A 19,288-nucleotide genomic window follows, 5' to 3' on the forward strand; every position below is an offset into this window, starting at 1 on the left:
GGATAATGTGACTTCTACGCACAATTTTCTACGTAGATTTCCGTCCTATTTGCGAATTTTTAAGGTTCGGTGCTCTGGTTATAATTTGGAATTTTGGATTTTTGGTGAATAAAAAACGTTTTTCCAAAAAGTTTCCAATTTAGATTTAGGATTTTTACATCGCTCCCATACAACGGTCCCGCTTAATATGGTGGTAAAATAACGACCAACTAACAGACAATACCACAGTTACCATATGAAGTCAGCCATATGGCCAATGAGGGAATATGCACTTTTATACGGTAAAAATTTACCTTATCGAAATATTGGTTTTGGGCCCTATGTTTCTGTGGACCAAATCCGTTTCTGACAATTTGAAGTCGATTTACAAATGTCTGTCTGCGCACGATAACTCTCGAAGGAATGTCCAATTTCAACCAAACTTGGCACATCGTAGTATTTCTGCCGAAATTAGTTCCAGTTTGAAGATGGGGTATATCGGTCAACCCATTCTGGTACCTCCCCCACAAAATGGTTAAAAATTTTACTTCAACACCGACCGACACCTTTTACTTGTTTAAGAAACTTTTAATACACGCCACATGGCGCAGGGTAAAAACAGCTTGGCCGAGACGGGATTTTTTACTTCTACTGACACTTTTTTAACATTGAACCAGTAAGGAAAGTAGTAAAGTCGGACGGGGCCGACTATATGATACCTTCACCACTTTGGATATATTCAACAGATGAATCCTAACAGACGTTGAAGTACCATTAACACGAAAATGGGTCCACAAACATGTCATTCTGCAAACTATACTAAATTTTTCATTTGGTCAGATATAGGGTTGCTTTTTACAATTGGACAAAATTATGTAAATCAATTACAAAAAAAAATGTATATATATATATTTATATATATATATATATATTTATATATATATACATATATATTTATATATATATATATATATATATATATATATATATATATGTATTAATAGAGTTATGAATTACATAGGCCTAAATATCTTATAGCCTTCGTTCATACAATATAATTGTCACATAGGTGCCATCACATTTACTGGCCTTTTTGCCTTGACCTCAACTCATTGTCGGGCATTATTAAAAGTTTTACGAACTGTCATATCCTACAGTACCACCTATAATGTATTTCCCGAGGATCGTGTTAAATATTTAAAGAGCTGCATTAAATTGCAACAGAAAATATATACGTAAGTATTGTATAAACAGAGAATGTGCTATTAAAATATAAAAAAAACTCTATAATCTATATATGTAATTATCTTTTAGGTTTAGTAATGAACTGAATTCTTTATATGTCACACCAACGATTGCATTGTTTTTGGTTTCCTGTTTGGTCCTTTGTCTACTAATATTTTTTGCCAGTACAGAGATGGTGAATATTGATAGATAATGCAGTATACTTGAAAAGTTTTTTTTTTTTATTTTTGTGTTTGTATGTTTTAGGGTACCGAAGCCTCAATGGTTATGAAAGTTATTCTTTTTCTTATCGGGGCATATTTTGAAGTTGCGATATATTGCTTTAACGGTCAGCTTATAACATCTGAGGTAAATATGAAAGCATGCCATAACTATACAAGGTAGTCACATTTGAGAAATTGATAATGGGCAACCCTTCTTAATATGGAATTCATCAATTTCAAATAAAATGAAAAATAAATTCCATAAAATGTTACGCATGGCGATTGGCAATTTTTCCACAGATTAAAAAACAAGTTTTTCTAAAGGTCCACATTGTTCTCAAGATTTAACTAAGAATGTTGCAATTTATATTTATAGGTTTTATTGACAGGGAACTTAAACATATTAATAAATATTCATCATATATAAAAATGAATTGCTGTTCGTTAGTCTCGCTAAAACTCAGGAACGGCTGAACGGATTTATCTGATGTTAGTCTTGAAATGTTCGTGGAAGTTCAGGGAAGGTTTAAAAGGTGAGAAAATATCAAATAAATACCGCGAAACATCTAAAAACTGGCTTTTATATTTCCCATACAAATGCTTTCTAAATAAAATGTATAGTCATAGAGACAATTTGCATTTTGTGTCAAATTATTTTTTTATGTTTGAAAAATTTGAAATTTCTGAAAGAACCATAATATTCGACAACTAATATTCTATGAATGCATACTTCTATGAATGCATAGTTCAATTTTTGTGAGTGACAATTATCTTTTGTGATAGTGACTTTGTGGTAGTCACACTTTTTTGTTCAGTAAGTGCGAAATTTCCTCATTTTTACTAATTACGGTAAGATGTGGAGCAGAAAACGATCTAACTTAGGTCGTCACAGTAAATCGAATACGCGAAGAGCTATCTCACGTGCACTGATGACCAGAAAGAGACAGATCAAGAAAATAGTCGTATTTCTATGTCAGAATGCGAATAAAGTAATAGCCTAAGAATGCAATTCATCAACAGCAAGCACGACGGTATGAAATAGAGCGAATCCGCAGAAGCAGTGCTTCTGCGTTTCCTGGGGAAATGAAAATAATGTTTATATATTGTAAGGCGTTCAAATACACTGTGGTATCTATTGAATTAGTTGTCCTGGAGGAAAGGTAAAATTGCTACAATTGGTCCTACCACCAGATCCTTTACGCTCATTAGTTTATGGGATTGAAATTGATTCTAATCACTTCTTGGCCAATATTCAGAAATATAGAAACTGTTTCCAGATGACGTCATTTGGCGCTACACATATTATACAGGACAATTTCATGCCCACTTTCAAGGTATAAAAACTGAATAATAATTCCAGTTTGTACTAAAATAAACATCGGAAGTTAATGATGGACAAAAATTTAAATATTACAGATACAAGGAAATTTTTGTCACTTACTGGGTGCACTGTTACCTCTACCTGATGCAGATCAATTTCTACAAAATTAATTTTATGGGTAATTCAGATGCGGAGGTTGATAATCGTTGTGCTCACAATTTAACAGTGAAAAGAACAATTGTCCAAGATCTACAAATGTTTCTACATCAAAATAACAATTTAGTAAACATGGTCAAAATGGAATTGGATCGGATTCCATCTGGTAGCCATAATATTATTCGAGCTGATATTTTGGTCAAATTCTTTACAATACCGAAAATGGGGCGGGAACTGTATGTAGAAACTTCATCAAAACTTGGTCTGGAATAGAAATGTTTTCGCGGAATGATATATGATATGAATGATATATGATACTACAATGGGAATGGATATGTTCTAATTTTTGGTATGAAGATTTGACACCGCATGATAATAGGGGATACCATTATATGGGGGCTATGGGGGCCCGGAAACTTGGACCAATATTGATAATTTTTGGTAAAGAGGTATTGATCATCCAAAAATAAAACATGACAGCCACTTTGGTTGAAACACTGGACCAAACTGCCAAACATACAAATATTGTGCGTATTGTGCGGTATCGTTATATGGGGGCTACCCTTAAAGTGGACCAAAAATTGAACATTTTCAATACCAAATATCTTATGAGCAGTCGAAATGTATGAGCAAATTTCAAAGTTCATTCTTAAACCGTGGAGGGAGCAACAAAATTCGATCATAAACATCAAATTGTAGATATTCAGTTTTGTAATGTTACTTTATGTGTGCTCTGACAAATACTTAAGGTGGAGTGTATAAAAAAACCTAAAATACCAAAAATTATACATCAATAATATTGCTAGGCAAGACAACGTTTGCCGGGCCCGCTAGTTAATAAATATAAATGATTCTAAATGTTTTGCCACTGGACACAGGATTTGCGTACATTTCGAAGGAAGATATTTTCGTTTAAATTTTGAAAGCAAATTTATACCTTGTATAATTATGCCACGATATAAAAGTAAAAAAATATATATTAACAAGAACAAATTAAATAATTTAAAGTATCAATGTACATTGTGAATTGTGTTACTGTTTATAGTAAAACAGTGAAAAAAATAAAACCCTCTCTCTTATTGATTTCATTTGCAGAGCGAACGTCTACAAATAGATATATATCAATCCAAATGGTACAATAAAAGTGTACAATTTAAGACAATGATTCAATTTATGATCCAGCGTACGAATCATCTGATTCTCCTAGATGTTGGTGGCTTTACAACAATGTCTATTGTTACTTTTCTAACCGTAAGTTGAAATACCCACAAGATGATCTTTAATCACTTATAATACTGTGTGTGTTTTCTTAAAGATTTTTCGTTCCAGTCTTTCATATTTTCTATTCTTACAGGAATGTATGTAAGAATGATGCAGTATTGTGTTATTTTGACAGTATACTATTAAAAAATATATATACTAAATATATAATTTGTAAACCCCGCTTTTTCGTAGCAAAATCCCCGTCCATAAAAGAATCGCAATAATTCGTAAACATCCAATACATTTCGGTCCCCTCCATAATTCGTAAAAGTTTTCGGTCACACTACAAGGCCCTTGACATCATTAATGTAGTGAACAATCGTGAAAATTTGATCTCTCCATCTACACTCACATCTATTCTTCAATAAAGGGATGACATCATGCAGCAGTACGGCAAAACGCAAAAAGTAGGTGAATTTGTAGAGCTTGAGCAATTACTTGTCGCATGGTTTCGAGAAAGCCGTCAAACGAATGTGCCAATTGGAGGAGTACTTATGACAGAAATTCGAAACCCCGCAAATTCGCATTAAACGGTTGGTCCCTTGACATTACGAATTATCGGAATTTTACTGCATTATTTTATATATATATGTTTGTGTGAAATAAAAAAAAATAAATAAACAAGTGAAAAAGCGTTAAGCTCGGCTGGGCCGAACTTTGGATACCCTCCACCACAGATATACTGACAGGTACTTGAAATAAAAATATAGGGAACATACCAAAAAGTGTACCTATACCGACATTTCTACAAACCGATTATGGCCCTAAATATTGGTCCAAGACCCCATGTTTCTTTGGACCAAATTTGTTTCAAAAATTTTTGATTTCATCCACACTTTGCCCATCTTATTATTTCTTTCGAAATTAGTGCAGCGAATTCGGTTGAAAAACGCGCTCAAGAACCCCAAAATACCGAAATTTGGGGGTACCCTTATATGGGGGCTATCCGAAAAAATTGACCTATATTTATAATTTTTTTTTTTGTGGAGAGGTTTGGTACCTACTAAGAACTCAAAATACTAAATTACAGCCAATTCGGTGAAAAAAATACGATCAAAACCCCCACAATACTGAAAATTAGGAGGTACCGTTATATGGGGGCTACCAGAAAAATGGACCTATATTTATAATTTTTTGTGGAGACATTTAGTACCCAATAAGAACTTAATGTACCAAATTTCCGCGTATTGGGTTAAAAACGCGCTCAAGAACCCCAAAATACCGAAAAGGGGGGGGGGTACCTATATATGGGGGCTATCCAAAAAAATGAACCTATACTTATAATTTTTTGTGGAGCGATTTGAAACCTATTACGAACTCAAAATACTAAATTAGAGCCAATTTGGTGCAAAAATACGATCCAAACCCCCAAAATACTGAAAATTAGTAGGTACCGTTATGTGGGGGTTACCAGAAAAAGTGGACCTATATTTATAATTTTTTGTGGAGACATTTAGTACTCAATAAGAACTCAATGTACCAAATTTCAGCGTATTCGATCGAAAACGCGAAAATTGGGGGGTACTGTTATATGGGAGCTATGCCTAAACGTAGACCGTGGATCTTCGAATTTGACCTGCCTGCAGACAAAAGACAACCTATGCAAAATTTCAGCACCCTATCTCAATTCCTTCAGAAGATAGCGTGATTACAACAGACGGACGGATGGACAGACAGACGGATGGACATGGCCAGATCGTCTTAGAATTTTACCCTGATCAACAATATATATACCTTTTAGGTTCGGAAATGAATATTTCGATTAGTTACAAACGGAATGACAAAATTAATATACCATACTATGGTGGAGGGTATAATAAATCTTATATATTTACGGATATGAAAACCGAATATCCGGCTACGCCCAATTATTATATTTAATATTAATGCCATTCGGGATAGTAACATTATACTTGGTGGGTATAACAGGAAGCAATTACCTTCAATATCTGAAGATCATTTTATTTACCGTTGGAAATACGAAACTATAAACCAGTGCGGAAACCCGACCAATTTTAAAGAAGTCGACAAAACATGAACAGAATCGGTAAAGAAACGATATGTGTTGGGGGCGATATTAGGCTATAATCCTCAAGATTACGAAAGGTATGTCTTAAGGGAACCCCACCCATTCTCGATTTTATTTTTTTTAAGATTTTCAATGGGCTGGTAAATCAATACCAATGCTTGTTAAGGTTTGTAACTTTGCACATATATATTTGAAGATTTAAAAGAGAAGAAAAATAATTTTGCAAAAAAAAAAAAAAAAATTTGGAAAATCGCCGATTTTTGACAAAAAATTAAGTTAAAAAATAAGGAAGATCTTCACCGATTGGCTTTATCCAGGTTCATACTATAGCTATACACTCACAGAGAAACGTGTAAAAATTTGGAATCGATTGGGTCATTAGTTTTTGAGTTGTCGTGCCCGCCATTCGCAAAAGAGAAAAACGCGTTTAAAGTTTGATAAGCCCTTTAGCCGTCACTTGATGCTGACACAATACATCGGTTAATCTTCAAGAGTTCTTGAGATTTTCACTTGAAATTTGGTAGAGACATTCTTGAATTAGTATAGAATCGAATTAAATCAAAAAATTTTTTGACCCAGCGAATGGGGGGGGGGGGTCATTTTAAAATTGACTAGAGGCTACTGAACTCTTTAACCATGTCTATGAACTTCGGCTTGTATCTAAGCCGAGCCCCGAATTTTTTCCGTGACTATAAAAACTGTTTTCTGTACACAGATGTAATTCAGTTATCCTAAGTAGGATATGAACAAAATTTGTACAATTGGTAGATGTCGAATTCGAACTGTATACACAAAATGGTACTGTACAAATTTTTGCACCCAACTATATATTGCCCAAACATTTGAATTTTTTAGATTTTTCTTTTAATATGTGTCGTCCGAAATCAGGCCGTAACATATCTGTATCATAATCTAATATATATATATATATACTAACTGCGTGTTAAATATAAGCTCTAAAATATTTGGTTGCCAGTGGGCTACATTGGACCATAAAGGTTTAAAAGATTTCTAGGTGCGTCGGTTTTGTGTGCAGCTCATCAAATATGTTCCGAGATATTATCATCCACATGATCCACTTTCCATCGGATACGTCACACTCGCCTTGTGCGTGAACCAATACTTGGGTCGCTTTTATATGCCTTTTGAGCTGTGTCATTCTTCTCCATTCTCACAACATGCCCTAACCAACGTAGTCGCTGCAGCTCGATCTGTCTGACTATGTCGACGTCCGAGAATAGATGATACAACTCATGGTTCATTCGACGACGATATTCACCGTCGACACAGATAAGCCTATAGAACATCCGGTGAATCTTTCCCTCAAACACTCCAGGAGCTGCTTCATCTGCTTGCGCAAGTACCATGCTTCAGATCCATACAACAGTACGGGGTAGTATCATCGTCTTGTAGAGTATGCGTTTGGACTGGCGAAATGTGGCCAGACCATAAAAGCGTCTGCTGTCTAACACTATTCTCCTCCATCATTAGTTTTATTTATGGCTGTACCAAGATATATAAAATCTATGTCTACCTCGAACCTGAAATTCTCAAATTCCACAGTTGGTCCGAGTCTACTGGACGTCTTGCGCGTTGATACCATTAGCTTGGTTTTCTCGCCATTTACTGTCAGTCCCACTTTTGAAGACTCTTTCTTAATTGGTTCAAAGGTTAACGCTCACAATGTTCGAACCATTATTTCGATGTCGTCTGTTCACATTTTCATCTTGTATCTGCCTTTCCAGCAGGATGTCAAACAGTTCACACGACAAACTGTAACCTTTTCTGAATCCTCCTTCAGTACTGAACGGCTCCTAGAGGTCCTTTCCGACTTTAACTGCTGTTAAAGTTATAATGCATGGTTTTGGAGGAACGCCGAACGCAGACATAGCTTTTGATGCGGCTTTATAGTCGACAAATAGGTGGAATGTGTACATGTGTTTCTCTTGGGTCGTTTACAGGAATCTGGTCAATGTTGGATTTGCCAGGCCTTAAGCAGCATTAGTATGGTCCAAAATTGCCATTGACCATTGGCTTCAGTCGTTTACACAGCACGCTGGATGGCACCTTTATATGCGATGGGAAGCAGACTTATTCCTCTATACAGGGCGAGATAAAAACTGCAACAAAGTCAAACGCCATAATTTTTAATATTTTTTAATTTTTAGCAAGCAAAAAATAGCGGAAATAGCATCAAATTTTAGAATGTTTTTAGATTTGTTCGCATTTGTCAACTTTGACATTGATTACCTTCAAACAGCCAATGAAACAGTCACTCGCTGCCCGAATGTTGCTCGGCGGTATTTTGGCCCATTCCCGGCGAAGCGCTTGCTTGAGGTATTTTTTAATGCCAACATTGATTGGTATCCCGAGCCATTGTGCGCTGAATATGAAGCGAGGAACCTTCTTTTCTGTAACTATTCTTGGGTGACCAAGGTCTGCCGATAATATTCGGCATTTATTCTAATGCCACGGTCGATTAATACGAGCGGAGAGTGACCATCGGCTATTATGGCGGCCCACACCATCACCATTGCCGGCGCTTGAGTTCTGTTGTCCAACCGAAGGTGCACATTTTCAGTTGACCCCTTTGACGAGTAAACATGATCATGTCGAAAAACCCAAATTCGGCAGTTCACCACTTTCGGCCAAGCAAAGCAACTCTTTTGCTCTTTTGAGTCTATTTTTTCCGTTGCTGTGCAATTTCAATGGCTTTACCCCGAGCTCATTTTTTAATATTTGCCGATATGTTCAGCTTACGAGCCATTTTTCGACCACTGCGACGAGGGTTTCTATAAAGTCGATCCTTTACTTTTCGAACCATATCTAACGATGTTGCTGTTTTCTTCCGTCCACTTCCTTGACGTTGGGCCAGCTACCAGGATCACGGTAACGAACGATGGTACGAGACACAATAGACTTATTCACATTTAAATGCAGGAGTGCTCTAGCGATAGACACTTGTGGTTTTCCAGCTAAATATAAAGAAATTACACTATCACGCTGTCACGAATAACTTTTTTCTGGAAAATTCTTACCAAAATGCTTTTGTACGCTTGTAAACAATATAATTAGGGATTGGCTTAGAAATGACAGCAGTTTGAAGTTGGTTGCGGTTTTTTTATCTCACATAATCGCCTTGTCTCCTTTTTTGCGCACAGGACACAGGGTGCTGAGGTTCCAATCATTGGTCATGCATTCCTCTAGCCAAATTATACTAATCAGCTGGTGCATGCTCCTGACCAGTATCTGACCATCGGTATTGAATTGTTCGGCTGGTAATCCCTCGGAACCTGTTGATTTATTGTTCTTTAGCCGTATAGTATGCATTTCCAAAACTACCTTCCTACCCTTCAACATTGATTCGAATTCAGACAGACAGTCAGTCAATCACTTTACTCTTTTATTAATATAGATACTGATTATCTATATAATCAATTACCTTTGAACCCATAACCCTCAATTTAAACAAAACCGCAACAATTAGTTGTTAACGATGTTGTTGTTATAATCAATTTAAAAATCATGTACGTGCGCTTTACACAGCTGCTTCAATTTAGATAACTTAATTTGAAACTATTGCTTAAAACCAATCAAGGATACTGTTTGAACCTTCTATAACGTTGGAATGTGCTGAAAAAATAGACGGAATATTTCTTGCAATATAATAAATTTTAATCAAAAAGAAAGTGAATTGAAGTAATTTGGAAATTATGGATAAAACAATTTTATCCGATATGAGTGATGAAGGACGCCTGATTTTGAATCCTTTAAAATGGATAGCAATGTTCGCTGGTTGCAATATTAAGTACAGAAGTAAATTTCTGCATCCCCTAAAATTGTGAGATTTTTTTTTAATAGTGAGAATTTTTTATTTGACATAATTCATTTTATTTAGTTTAAATTTGTTTCTATTTCTAACCTCATTTTTGGCTTGTTATGGTCAAATGCATTATGTCTGGGAACGTCGAAGTCAAAATTTTACATCATACATTGAAGTAAGTATTATGGCCATATATGTGTATTACTATTTGTTTTCATAACAGCAGGTCCAGTCGTTCGAGTGGTAACGGCACATCTATACTGAGAAAATATTAAAGCGATTAACTCTTAAACGGCATATACATTAGAACTTTTTACCGGGTTAACCTACTTTATGAGGATTTATTTGACATGTATGCAAAGGAATTGACAATTGAAACCCACTGGGTTAATGAAATCCGGTTATATATAAACGTACTATTAGTCACTCTTATTGTCAGACAAGGCTGGGGCATTCGTTAAATGGCACGAAAAGTACGAAATATGGTTCCATTTGTATTTAGCGAACCGGTACAGCTAGAACTCTTAATTTTGCAATGAGGGTCACTGATTACTAAAATGTACTAAATGGAGGTAAAAACTTGAAATTTGGATGGCAAATAAAAACTGAGAAATAGGGTCGATATAAGGAGGTGGTTTTGGAAGTGTGTACTTTGGTACACGAAAATTACTAAACGGTACTAAATTACATTTGAATCCATAAATTTGAAATTAAAATTAGCTGCGGATGTGGGTAGTTTTGGATATTTGTACTTATGTGTATGAAAAGTACTAAATGGTACTATATTCAATACAATTTGGATTTGTGCGAATCGATAGAGCGTGAACACGGAAATTTGGAAATAATATTAGAAGTAGAATTGTGGTATTTATATAGTTTTGGAGATGCGTACATAGGTGTACTAAATGGTGCTAAATTTAGTACAATTTGAATTTTGGGTGAGCCAGCAGACTGCAATCTTGAAATTTGGAGTTAGAATCATTTTTGGGGTGTAGGATTGGGATATGTAGAAAGTTTTGTAAATTCGTACTAATGTGTACTAAATTTGAAATTAGGAAGCAAGGTTTCTGTTAAATGTATGATATAGCTAGTTTTGAAATTTTGGTACAATTTGACATTTGGGTGAACCGATAGATCAGAAACTCAGCCGAAAGCAGGAGCAGGAATAGATATTTGTATTTACAATATTCCCCGCTTAATTACCTTCCAGTTATTTTCAGTACAACCCCTTACAAAATTGCACGTTAAATTACCCCCTTTTAATTACCCACTTCATTTATTTGCCCCTAAATAACCTACCCCAAAGTAACCGTACCTTTAAATCTGTACCATGTAATTACCCAATATATTTTTTTAAATCTGGCAACTTCACTTAAGGGAACACCCCATTCTCGATTTTAATTTTTCAAGATTTTCAATGGGCTGGTATATCAATATTAATGCTTGTTAAGGTTTGTAACTTTGCACATATATATTTAATAATTTAAAAGAGAAGAAAAATAATTTACAAAATTTTTTTTTTGTTTTTTTGTAATTAAAGAAAAGTCCTTATTTTTGATGGCGGGCATGATAACTCCTCACTGGAACATCGGAATCCGAAAACGGTGTTAGAAAGAGTACTTGACTGGCTCTCGTATGAACCAGGATTATTGACTTCGCTCTAAAATTAACAAAATGGCGGACCTTTGAAAAAATATTTTTGGAAAATCGACGATTTTTGACCACAAATTATGTTATCCTAGTTCATAGGAATTTGGAATCGATTGGGTTATTAGTTTTTGAGTTATCGTGCCCGCCATTCGCAAAAGAGAAAAACGCATTTAAAGTTTGAGAAGCCCTTTAGCCGTCACTTGATGCTGACACAATAACTAGGCTATATCTTCAGGAGTTCTTGAGATTTTCACTTGAAATTTTGTAGGGACATTCTGGAATTAGTGCAGATTCAAATTAAATAAAAAAATGACCCCGAGAATGGGGGGTCCCCTTAAAGGAAATACATCTTTGTTTATCAAACTAAAGCTCCAGTTAATATCTCAAGCAAAAAAGACAGAAAAAAAAACAAAACACCAGTGTCCACCGATATTTTCCCTTGGTGGGTAATTAACCGTGCACGCTTAATTACCTTCCACGGATAATTGCTAAAAATCTTGAAATTTTCACTGAGGTAATTAAGCGGGGTTTACTGTATGTGTATTGTTATAATTTGGAGAAACTGATAGAGCTGAAATCCAGAAGATAGGAATTAAGATTACTGTTGGAGTGTAGGGTTGGGAAATGTAGGTAGTTTTGGAAATTCATTCTCTAACGAATGTCGATCTCTCGATAATGTGTCAGTTTGAGTGTTCACATTATCCAGAGTTCACTGTAATTTATAAACTAAGCTAGCATTATTATTAAGCATGATGGTAACGTTTGCTGAACTTATTATGTGATTACCTATCGTATTTTCTTTTTTTCTTTTCTTAAGGCTATTTTAATCTTCTTTCAAAGTTTGATATCAGTTTGGAAGCTATGGATGTTTACATTTTCTCAAGATATCATCTATGATATGATAATATCCGTTGAAAACTCAGATCTGTTAAAAAATTTGGAAATTTTGCAATTGGGTAAGATTGTAATGAACAAGAGAAATTATAATAATATATTAATAACTATAAAAGTCCAAAATTAAAAAAAAAGTTTGTGAATTCGGTTGGAAAATATGACTAAATATGTTAAATGATCAAAAAATAACGTTTATTTAAATGTGAAGCTCGGCTACGCCTCTCATAAATTTGTTTACAATATTGTCGATACGTTATAACCTTTTATTTAATTTACAGAATTAATTGACGATGACAACATTGTTCGCGACATATCCAAAATTCTCAAGGATTCATGGATTGACATCAAACGACAGTTAATGTTATTAAGGGCAACCGTATTTGGCATTTGTAGTTGGTATTCCGGTCAATGTTTAATATCAAATATCTATTATTTGTATATAAACGATGATAATTCTGAAGATAAACTACAATTTCGTAAGTTATATAAATATAAAGGACTTACAAAAAAATTTTTATTTATTATCTTTTTTAGCATTTCCAGCCTCTTTTCCCATTTGGTATTCTAGCCCAAAGTCCTCGTTTCATTTCTATGTGGAATATTTAATTGTTACCATGCAAATATATTTAGCAACAGTTGGTATGTGCTTTTATACTTCTTTGGAAAAATTTATACTTCTTTGGATTTAACCTTAAAATTAATTCAAAACTAGTTTATATTTTAAACCATAAAGACTTCAGGGAATTGTTTTAACACCATGAGAAATTGGAGAGTTTTTTAATGCTTACTGAGTATAAAAATAACACCAAAATTTGATTTAACTATTTATATAAAATATAAAACAATTCCATTTGGTTTAAATATAACGCCAAAAAAGGAATTAGAAATTTGTTTTTCTTTAGTTTATTACTTTTGATTAATTTTAACACCAAAAAAAAATTACATTTCTCTAATAGAAAAATTGTATTCCTTAAAGTTTAAAAACAACACCAACAGTTGTGTCTCTCTCATGAGTTTTCTTGTTTTTTTTACATAGAAAAATTGTATTTCTTAAAGTTTAAAAACAACACCTTGTAAGGTATTAAAAACAGGTGTTAACTTGCGTCTCTCTCATGAGTACTTGTTGTGTTTACAAATAAAAGAAGAAAAAGAAAAGGAAGAAAAAAGCATTGCAATGTTCGTGAAAGTTAAAAGTGGTGGAAAATTTAACATAATTAAGATTTCTGATCCAGAAAGTGAGGATTTAACTCCAAAAGGAATACTACATTCAAGTGAGTAATGCCTACAAGCGTTTTCCAATGAAATACTTTGCTAATTAATGTTTTTCAATGTTAGTCGTAAACAAGCTGAATCTTAATGTAGAAGGCAGAGCATTTGTGTTGAAAGATCGCGACGGTGCCGACATTGATTTTGAGGAGCTGGCAGGAATAATATCGCAGTACAGTTCCTGTAGTTCTTTTTTTGTAGAGTTTTGCTTTGAAGAAACCACTTTAACAATTATCAGCATACATTTTAAGAAGGTAAGTAGAAATCTCTTTGATTCCTTTCCTTTTTATATCCTTCACCACACTGTGGTACAGGGTATTATGTCTTTGTGCATTTGTTTGTAACAGGCAAAAGGTTCCTTTTGAGAATATGCATAGAATAACTTTCTGAGTCGATTTATGCATGTCCGTCCGACTGTCTGTCCATGTTAAATTGTAAACAAAGTACAGACCGCATTTATGAATCGAATTTTATGAAATTTGGCATAGGTCACTTATTTGGCCCAAGGACGAACCTTATTGAAATTGGTAAAAATCGGTTCAGATTTATATCTGTAGTTTTGTCCGATTTAATGTAAATGGTGAACCAAAGTCTCTATATATCATTTGATGTGTGTTAAGTTTCCTGAAAATCGGTCCATATTTAGACATAGCTCCCATATATAGTTTTGTCCGATTTAATGTAAATGGTGAACCAAAGTCTCTATATATCATTCGATTTGCATGAAATTTGGCGTAGTATACTGAATTAGGTCTAGAATGTTGTGTGTTAAGTTTCCTGAAAATCGGTTCAGATTTATATATGGGAGCTAGTATAGATTTGCCTAATTTTACTCGATTTCATAGAAACGGTACACCGTCCGACTTTTAAACTTTCCTTACTGGTTTGTGATATATATAACAAATATTGCAGGAATTAAAAAGTTTTTTTTTAATGGAAATTTTTTTGCAATATTTGATAAATATTCAACAAAGGGAACATTAAGCGATAGCTTTCGACGTTGTTTGGTACGTGAATCCATCAATTTTTTGCGCCAACGAAGTGGCAATTATCCGAATCGCGAGGACAAGATTGCATTAGCAGAAGCAATAATACATCGGTTCCCAGCTTATAAAGTGCTGTTTTCCACTTTATAAGCTGGGAACAGATGTATTATTGCTTCTGCTAATTGTGGTGGCATTGTAAGCATTTATCTTGCTATCAATTTTTATATACTTTATATTATAATTTATTATTATTATTATATGATTAAATCAAAGCAATACTTATTAACACCCGATGTTCTACCACAATAAGAAATTGTATTACTTAATTTATGTTATTATACAATAAATGAAATATATATTAAAAAACTAACCATTAAATTTGTTTTATTTATTAAATTTTATATGGAAATGGTGTTAGTTTTAAACCTGCCTATATTAAAAACAACAACACCCTTTTAGCATACAATTCTTTTGGTGGGGTTTTGAAATAACACCAATTCGAGAATATAAAACATTCCGAATTGTATTAATCAAATTCTTATTAAGAATAAAAATAACACTTAGTTCGGTGTATAACATATTCCACAGGGCCTTAAATTAATTCCTAGTTAGGTATTCAATATAAATATTTTGGTTTTATTTATCACCAATAAGATTTATGCCGTAATACATATTGGTTTTATTTTAATGCTCTAAAAAATAATAAACAACTCTCTCTCTCATTTTCTCCCTTTCAATCTCCTTAAAAGTATTCCATAATGGAATAGATTTAACACTATTTTGGATTTGTTATATATATATATATATACATCGGCTCGGCATTAAAATTAAACTAAAATTTTTTACTGTGAGGGTATTATGTTTTTGTGCACTTGCATGTAATTTTCACAAGCAAACGTTGAAAATCCATAGTTACTTTCGTGAATGTACTTTAAATGCACTTTTTAAGTCGACTTACTTATGTCCGATTTTGTATCCTATATACCTAAAGTGGTGTAGGGTAACATACATTCCGATACTTTTTTTAATTTAAATAAATTATTTTTCAAATATCTATATATTTCTACACAGCGTCCATAACATGTTCGGGCCTATTTAGTGTCATCTCGGTGCATTGTTTGACACTATTGAGGGTTTTGCGTACAATAGTAGCATATTGTACTACCGAACGAGTACCACCACATCAGAGAATTACATATTTGCAAGCCTGTATTCGATTGCATCAGAATATATTAAGGTACATAATTTGTCTCTGTATTTTATCATCAAAAATACTCTATTTATTTATGTATTTTTTTTCAGTTTCTGCAGTCGTTTGAACATCCTGTATCGAAGGCCATCAATAGCATTGTTTATGACATGCTGTCTGGTTATTTGTCTGTTAACCTTTAAGGCCAGTGTCGATTTGGTAACTGCATTTCTTGTTTAAAATAGTCGATTTTGCAAACATTAACCGAGATAATATACAATTTTGCAGGGCAACAATATATCGGATTCTATCAAAGTTGTTCTTTATCTTTCGGCAGCGTTTTATGAGTTGTTGATATTTTGTCTAAATGGTCAACGAATTACTTCGGAGGTAAGTTAACATTTGACAAATTGAGTCGTTTATTTGGAAAGTGCTTTAAGTCCATTTTAAGTTCTCATACAAATCTTGGTTTTCTAGAAAAGCTAACAAAATATATTACGTTATACGAGGGCGGTTCGGAAACTTCTTAGCCTAACAATGAAAGAGAATTATTTGTTTTTCAAAAATATTTTTATTTTTCAATATAATCTCCTGAAACTTTAATACATTTAGTCCAATGTTTTTCTGGCAATTCTATCCCTTGATTAAAATCAATTTCCTCAAGGTCTTCAAAATAGTGGTTTACAACTGTAATTGCATCTTCATTTGAGGTAAAACGCTTGTCAGCAGGGAATATTTTTTAGATTTGAGAATAAGTAAAAGTCACTGGGAGCTGAACAGGGGAATAAGGTGGGTGGTCACGCAACTCGTACTTTAATTCGTTGATTTTATCCATTGTTAAACACGCATGTGAGCTGGTGCATTTTCTTGATGAAAAAATATTTTTTTGTGTTGTAAGCCAGGTCGTTTTTCTCGATCCAAAAGTTCGTACTCTTAATTTATCATCAATAAAATAAAATACCTTTGAAGTCGCAAAAATCCGTTGTCATAACCTTACCAGCCAATTGTTTTTGGTTTTTGCCTTATTTGGGGCATTTCCTCCTGCTTCAGTCCATTGTTATACTCTACACAACTATGTTGTTAGGGTATTATAGCTTTGTGCAGCCCCAAAAGTTTGTAACGCCGCGAAATATTGGTCCTAGACCCACCTTTAAGTATACCGATATCTCGACTAGCTGAGTCGATCTAGACATGTGTGTCCGTCCGTCCGTCTGTCCATTATAATTTGCATGTAGGATGGGTTCTGGCCAATGAAGACCCCTATTGTTTTTGGAAAAGATCGGTTAATATTTGAGGGATGAAATGGACCAAAAACTTTATTTTTGTCTGATTTTCTGGTCGCTCCAGAGGCCGCAATTATGACTCAAACACCGCGAATTTTTGCACGGAGAAGGGGATCGGGCCAAAGAATAAGCATGCCTGTTTTGATAAAGATCGGTCAATATTTAGCGGGTCAAATGAACCCTGACTTTTGTGTCAAAAATGACAAAATTTGTATTCCATGACGTATATATTTGCCCCTGAAGGACCGTAACTGGAATCCATGAGATTCCAGTTATGGTCAAGGACAACGCCTATAACTTTCGTTGATATATCAGATAATAATTTTGGGATGAAGTGGACCGAAAACTTAACATTTTTTTTGAGTCGGTGTATAGACCACAATTGAAAGCCCAACATGGACAAGTACAGCCCTCGTCTACTGAATATTAGTAATATATGTTGACCTTAAAGTCAGGTTTCAAGAGGGTGCAAATAACGCAAAGTTAGATTTTCGTGGAAGTTGTGTAGGGTATTATATGGTCGGCCCCGTCCGACTATACTGCTCCGCTCAGTGGTTTGATTTTGTTCTTTTGTCTCTGGAGTATAGTGGTGGATCCATGTCTCATCAATAGTTATTAAACGACGCTTAAAATCCATTTTATTTCGCTTAAAACGATCAAAAAAAGCTTAAGAAATGTTCATTCTTATGCGTTTTTGATCGACGGTTAACAAATGTGGCACCCAACTTGCATAAAGCCTTTTCATCTGTAGTTCTTCATGCAAAATTAAATGGATTCGATCATTTCATGCACTTTTATTCGTCGATCATTTAATACCATATCATACACTTTGGCTACAATTTCTGTTGTTGCTGCTGTTTTTGGACGTCCACTACGTGGTTCATCTTCAATGATTGTACGACCACGTTTATATTCAGCGTCCCAATTTTATACTCTGGACACATTCATTATGAATATCTTGTCCCGATAAACCTTTTTTATGTAAATATTTACTGACAGCAAGCATTTCTAATTTTTCCATTGTAAAAAAATTGCGGATGCGTCTTTTTTGAACACATATTTCTATATGAATGAGTTGCCAGATGGAAACAAAATTTAACAAGTGTTCATAACAGAGTTGGAAGTTTCCATAACACTTAACTTTTTTCAGTTTATATTGATCTTTTTGTGCTAGGCTAAGAAGATTCCGAACTGCCCTTGTATATTCTATCATGTTTAAGATAACAACGCCACAAGTAAAATTACTACCACTTAACAATACTTTTTTAAACAAATCAAACCCAAACCTTTAACCTCTCAACGCTTTCAAAATAAACGACTCACATTATAATCATTTTTATAGTATAGAACTTCTTCATTATTACTATTCGATCTCTTATTTCTAGAGTGATCTATTACCCGAAACTATTTACAATTGTTTGTGGTACAAGGAAAATCGAAATTTTCAAATAATGATACAGGTTATGATTATGAGAACTAATCACAATATACGAATGGATGTTGGCGGCTTTGCCAGAATGTCTTTGGTAACACTGTTGACGGTATGTTTTACGAAATTATGAAAATATCACTAAAAAATAAAAACATATTTTTGTTTCAGATTGTTCGTTCCAGTGTGTCATATTTCTTATTTCTACGCAATTGTATGTAGAAAAATATGTAAAAAAGGAAATCCAAAAATAATAGTAAACTAATTTGTTCTGTAGAATAAGTTACTTGATGTACACTGTTAATTGCAATAAAATAAAACTATACACTCGTGCACTTCGGAATTAGTTTACTTGTCCATATAACTATATACAGAATAAATTTAACTACTATAAATGACGTACAACAAATGTGTCGCCCCGCATTTATTAAGAAATCGATTTTTTCTGGTCAAAACCCCAAATTTGTTTTTACTTACTTACTTAGCTGGCTTGTTACGGAACGGTTGTTCCATAAGCCGAGCTTAAAAAAGATTTCCAAGCGCGTCGGTCTTGTGCGCATCTCCACCAATTT

At 34.0% G+C, this 19,288-nt stretch overlaps 1 protein-coding gene across 1 annotated transcript; it reads left to right on the forward strand.

Moving 5' to 3' along the window:
• Positions 1-3,999: 3,999 nt before the first annotated feature.
• On the forward strand, positions 4,000-18,938 carry LOC133336717 (odorant receptor 63a-like; the record flags this gene model as incomplete). The annotated part of the gene is made up of 8 exons (XM_061544996.1): positions 4,000-4,155; positions 12,487-12,625; positions 12,842-13,039; positions 15,887-16,052; positions 16,118-16,223; positions 16,293-16,394; positions 18,673-18,828; positions 18,888-18,938. Coding segments are annotated over 8 exons (1,074 nt in total), but the record flags the coding sequence as incomplete, so codon positions are not given.
• Positions 18,939-19,288: the final 350 nt, after the last annotated feature.

The sequence above is a fragment of the Musca vetustissima genome, unplaced genomic scaffold (genome assembly GCF_032173495.1).
Source record: "Musca vetustissima isolate MV318-11 ecotype Yass unplaced genomic scaffold, APGP_CSIRO_Mvet_v1 utg1761, whole genome shotgun sequence".
In the NCBI taxonomy this organism is placed as follows: Eukaryota; Metazoa; Arthropoda; class Insecta; order Diptera; family Muscidae; genus Musca; species Musca vetustissima.